The 5,000-nt window shown below is 50.0% G+C and overlaps 1 protein-coding gene across 1 annotated transcript; it reads right to left on the bottom strand.

Annotated features, from left to right (window-relative positions):
• Window positions 1–717: 717 nt before the first annotated feature.
• cplx3b (complexin 3b) lies at window positions 718–3,633 on the bottom strand (the record flags this gene model as incomplete). Its single annotated transcript, XM_079217102.1, has 3 exons — window positions 718–942; window positions 1,093–1,180; window positions 3,476–3,633. The coding sequence occupies 3 exons, from the start codon at window positions 3,631–3,633 to the stop codon at window positions 718–720; spliced, it is 471 nt and encodes a 156-aa protein (XP_079073228.1).
• Window positions 3,634–5,000: the final 1,367 nt, after the last annotated feature.

Below are 5,000 nucleotides of genomic sequence, written 5' to 3'. Positions count from 1 at the left end.
GAAAAAAAAGCTTTAAAAAAAGAAAGAAACCTTTATAATGATATGTCTCGGAAAATATAAAAATGAAGATTAATGCAGCTCACGGAGTTTTAATGAGGGCACCGGGGGGCCAACATCAGTAAGCTACTTATGACACACCAGCCTCATGTGTTGCTCGTAAATGATTTTGTGCTTTTGTACGTGGAATTTAAACAACCCCATGAGACTTTTCCCCAAATTCAACACAACACACGGATGGCCTCCTCACACAAGTGTGCGTGTCTCACACACACACACACACCTGAAAACCTCTGCTGCAGAATCACATTGTGTTACCACTGGACACGTGAGGTACGGGGGGGGGGGGGGGGGGGGGTAGGGAACAAAGGGGAGCAAAGGACTTAATAGATTAATATTTCTCAGAGGAGGAGTTTCTCTAAAGGCAGAATTAATCTCAACGGCTAAATCTCAACGGGACGAGCCGAAACGAATCTGCAAGAGGGCGAGCTAATTTCGAGAAGAAACGCGGATGACATTCGTGCCTGTTAGGATGTCTGAAGGTCAACAGGAAAGCTAACCGAACTAATAAGACGAACCCCTTCCTCTTCTGCCTCTGCTATTATGTGGCTCCTCCTCTAAAGCAACAGGAACACGTCTACCTCCAGAGTAGCTCTGCCTTTGAAAAATATTTGCGCGAGTGAAACTCTAATCCCCCCCGGGACTCGAGAGCGGGCCGGATCACATGAGGCTGCAATTCTCCGTCTGCTTTTTGAGGTCTTCCAGCGTGGCCTGGGCTTTGTCCTTCAGCTGGTCGATGTCCACGTTCTGGATGTTGGACAGCTGGCCCAGCACCGACTGCTTGTGCGTCTCCTCCTGGTTGTCCTCCGCGATCATCTTGGCCAGCTCCGTGGGCAGGACCACGTCGTCCCCGGCCTGCTGGATCTGGGTCTCGTCCGTCTCGTTCTGGGGTAGTGACCCATCAGGACAGGAGAGAGAGAGAGAGGGGGAGGGGCGTTTAGAACAAAAAGGTTTTGTATCCCATTGTACTTTAGAGACATGTGCGATCTGCCCTTCAACCCTAAACATGCATTGTCTTTGGTTTTCGTCGTTCACCTTTGGTAGTCTGTACTTATCCCGGAAATGGCTTCTAACGGTGGCCCTCTCCGCTTTCTTCTGGGCGAAGTTGGCTTCTCGTTCTTGTCTGCAAGAAAGGAGGAAAAGCATTGTCTTGGAGCAAAATAATACAACTAAAAAAAAAGCCCTACAGTGTGACTGAACATACAAACTTCAAATCAACTCAGTTGCCAAACAAAGCCGGCAAAGGAATGTCTGTGCAAGCCGTCACCGTGTGGGAAGCCTCAGTAAAGCAACGCTAACCCCAAATGTTAGACAGAAGGAAGATCTTCTGTTCATTACCGCCGTGTGCAGTTGCACCTCTGCTTTAAGGAGCTGGACTTCTCTTACCTCTGGTTACAGAGTAGAGCAGCAGCAGTGAAATAAAGGGCTGTTCTGCTGATGTTTTGTTTCATCTTAATGTCTGACCTTCTGGGCTGGAGAGCTTTCTTAACTGTCGGGGCAGTTTGAGGCTGACTCTTCAAACGTCTTCCTATTTGCCTCAAGTCTGCCGTCTGTCCTGGAGAAACCAAAATGTTCCGCGCTTCATCTGTTGGCCTGCTGTCATTTGCCTTTTTTTTTGGACTCCACTCATCCCACATCATGTGATGCCTCCAGCAGAGGGCAGACTTTAAGCTGCTGCCAATGCTCTCCCCCACTCTGTCCCTGGAATATTTGTGGCTTCGGTGTAGTTCAGAATCGTCCCCTCGCACATTGCCAAATGTACTGGAATGCCTCTAAAAACTCACGAGTCAACAACGTGACACGGTGCTGAACAAACTCCGAGCCCGAGGGCCGAAACACGGCGCGGATACGGTGACGAAAGGGAAGGTGCTTGGAAAACAAAAACAAACACCAGGAGATGAGATTCTTCAAAAGGAATCGGTGTATCAGCAGCATAATCTAAAAGGCGGGGATTTAGGATTTAGGAGGGGGGGTTTGGCGCCCGGAGGACCGGCGGCAGGGTTTTTTGTGTCAGGAAAGGAAGGTCGTTCTATCTGGAGACGTCTGTGCGAGTTCACTTTGTGTTACCATGAGTTTGTGTAGGTCGTCGGATGACCGGGGTTGTCGATGCGGCCTTGGGGTCCCTGAGGGTGACAGAACGCCTACATGTGACATGCCCACACCTCGCTCGTGTGGTGCTTTAATGGGAGCAGTGTGGGCTTCGAGGGGATCTATACACTCGTGTTCAGCACCTCGCACTAATAACTCACTCCCACTGAAGGTCAGACGGATTTGGACGGCAAAGCCCTCCTGTAGAACTCTGTGCTGACTCTTAAATGCCGACTTTGTGGTCAGATAACGTTGCTTCTTTGCATAGTGGGTTCCTCCCAGCGGAGGCCGTGCAGCGCTGCTTTAGGATGCCTACGATGTGTGGAACAGCTGAAACATTATACAACCAGACTCTTCTTTTCTGTGAACTCTTTATTCCACATCATGAATCTATGCAGCCTGCATTCTCTGAGCAGGGCGTCCCGCTCTAAGGCGGGAGGCGTCACGCTAATCGATAGTGAGTTGCTGTCTGCTGGGTCAACTCTTGTCTGCCAACGTGACCTTGTTGTTACTTCACATCGTCTCCCGGAGCGCCCGAGGAGATGAAACACCATGACAGCTATGTAAATCAGGCAAAACATTGGCATGCAGAGAATTCATGGCTGCAGGTGAGACACATGAAAGGCTTCAACGAATAAACGCAAGCAAATGCACTAATGTGTAAAATAAATCAACCAAAACACAAACATCATTAGCCAAATAATAGAGGCCATCATATTCTAAATTCAATGTATCCACTGGTTTAGGGATGCAATTCATTTGCAACCATCTTGAGCAGTAACTGAATGATGAAAGTCGACTATGAACAAAACAAACAAAACAATATTAGTTGATACTGCGGGTTGTTTGCCATCTGATGATAATCCAAACAGCGTTTTTACTTCACCCCTCTGTATTTATCACACAATCTGGCTCATTATTCGGCGGCACGCACAGTTTCGCCCAAGGCACGCGTCCCTGTAGACATTCCCATGGACTAATGATCCCAGGAATCCCAAATAAAACAAATAATAAAAAAAAAAAAAAAAAAAACGGCGCTACATCATTTGCCGGAGCTCCCTGGGCGAGAGGAACAGCTGCGCGTGGAGCGCTCGTGTTATTGCATTGATGCGTAAAAAAAGAGAGAGCGCGCGCGCGGCGCACTGGGAGCGCTCTGCTAATTTACACACACTGTAAAATGCACTGTTTAAACATGCCCCCGCCATTCCGACACACACACACACACACGCGCGCGCGCACACACGCACGCGCGCGTACTGTTTTTTTCTTTCTTTACCACCAACTTAAAAAAAGAATAAAAGCACACAGAAGAAGCCTCAATAAGCCTTACTTCTCCTCCTCTAACTGTTGCTGGTACTGTTCGAACTCCTCTTGCGTCATGCCCTGCGCGGCGGCGTCCGTCTTCTCCGCTTCGGGTTTCTCCTCCGTCAGTCCGCCCGTCAGGTTCTTCAGCTGCCCTCCCACCACGTGTTTCACCATGAAAGCCATGGCTGCGCCTCTCGGCTCCTCTTATGTTCTTTCGGATCGGCCGAGAAGTTGACGGCGACGCGCTGCGCTCCTCGGATGGAGCTTTCGGCGGCGGATGAATATATCCGTCAAGTGACGCTCAAAACCGACGCGCGTGTAACTTTTCCACCAAAAAAAAAAAAGAGGCTCGATGGGAGCGATAAAACCGTGATGGGTTGGGGAAAAAAGGGGGGAATAGTCTCCAACGGTGCTGGCAGTTTCAGCACCACTGGCCCGTGGACAGCTCCGCGGCGCGAGGAGACGGGAGAGGGAGCCGCTCGGTTGTGAGTCAACAAGTTTGGCGCTGAACTCTACCAATCCCGTGTTTCCGTCCGCAGCCACGAGCCACCACTCTCTCCGCCCAATGCCAGGCACTGCCAGACTGTCTGTGTGTGTTCGTGTGCGTGCGTGCGCGCTCGCATGGCGCGCGTCGCTGCTCCCGTGATTCGCCGTCTGACGCTAACTAACGATGGAGGGCGCGCGGAAGGACTCCGGGGTCCACACACACACACACACACACACACACACACACACACGCACGCACGCACGCACGCACACACACACACGCACACACACACACACACACACACACACACACACACACACACACACACACACACACACACACACACACAGAACACGTGACTCGTTTTTTTTCCCCTGGTTGTTTTGGTGCCTGTGTCCCTCTAAGGGTCATCTGCCATGTCAACAGCTTTTCTAATTGCAAATGAGTCAAACGGTTGTCTGTTAAGCCACTGGCACGCATCCGGTTTATTGGTCTAATCACTCAGAAATGATGAGTGTCTTCCCTCGCAGGGCTATAGCCTCCAAGAACTAGCTCGTTCCCACTGAAACGATGGCGCATGCAGTGCAGTGGCAAAGTAAAAGCACCTATGCACATCTAACATCCTTGTAAATATTCCTCACTAACATCCTAAAATTAGAAAGTTTTGCCTCTGCTTGCATCATCCCCATAAGACTTCTGTCGTGACTCATCTGTAGCACCCACAAGTGGGTTTATGATATTAGTGTCTTATGCTTATTAGGCCTCCTGTAGGATTTCTCTGCGCTATACTTCCTCTCATGTTTCTGTGTGTCTCTGACGGGTAGGCGGGTGAGTAGTTCAACTGCCATCACCGGGAAAATGTGATTTATTTAAGGGGACTGGGTGCTTCTTGGATGACACCGCCTCTCCTCTCTCTCTTTCTGTCGTTGAGATTTTTGACATCCAAAAGTGTGAAAAGGGAACTTTGAATACAAGTCAACAACTTGGGCGTCCTGATCCTCGCGGTTTGACGCCGAAGCCATGGCCTACTTCCCCCCCTCTTCCCTTCCTGGTTCCCTGTGGA

Source organism: Taurulus bubalis, assembly GCF_910589615.1.
Source record: "Taurulus bubalis genome assembly, chromosome: 4".
Lineage (NCBI taxonomy): Eukaryota > Metazoa > Chordata > Actinopteri > Perciformes > Cottidae > Taurulus > Taurulus bubalis.
The sequence above is the reverse complement of the archived record's forward strand: the minus strand, read 5'-3'. Positions and strand labels throughout refer to the sequence as shown.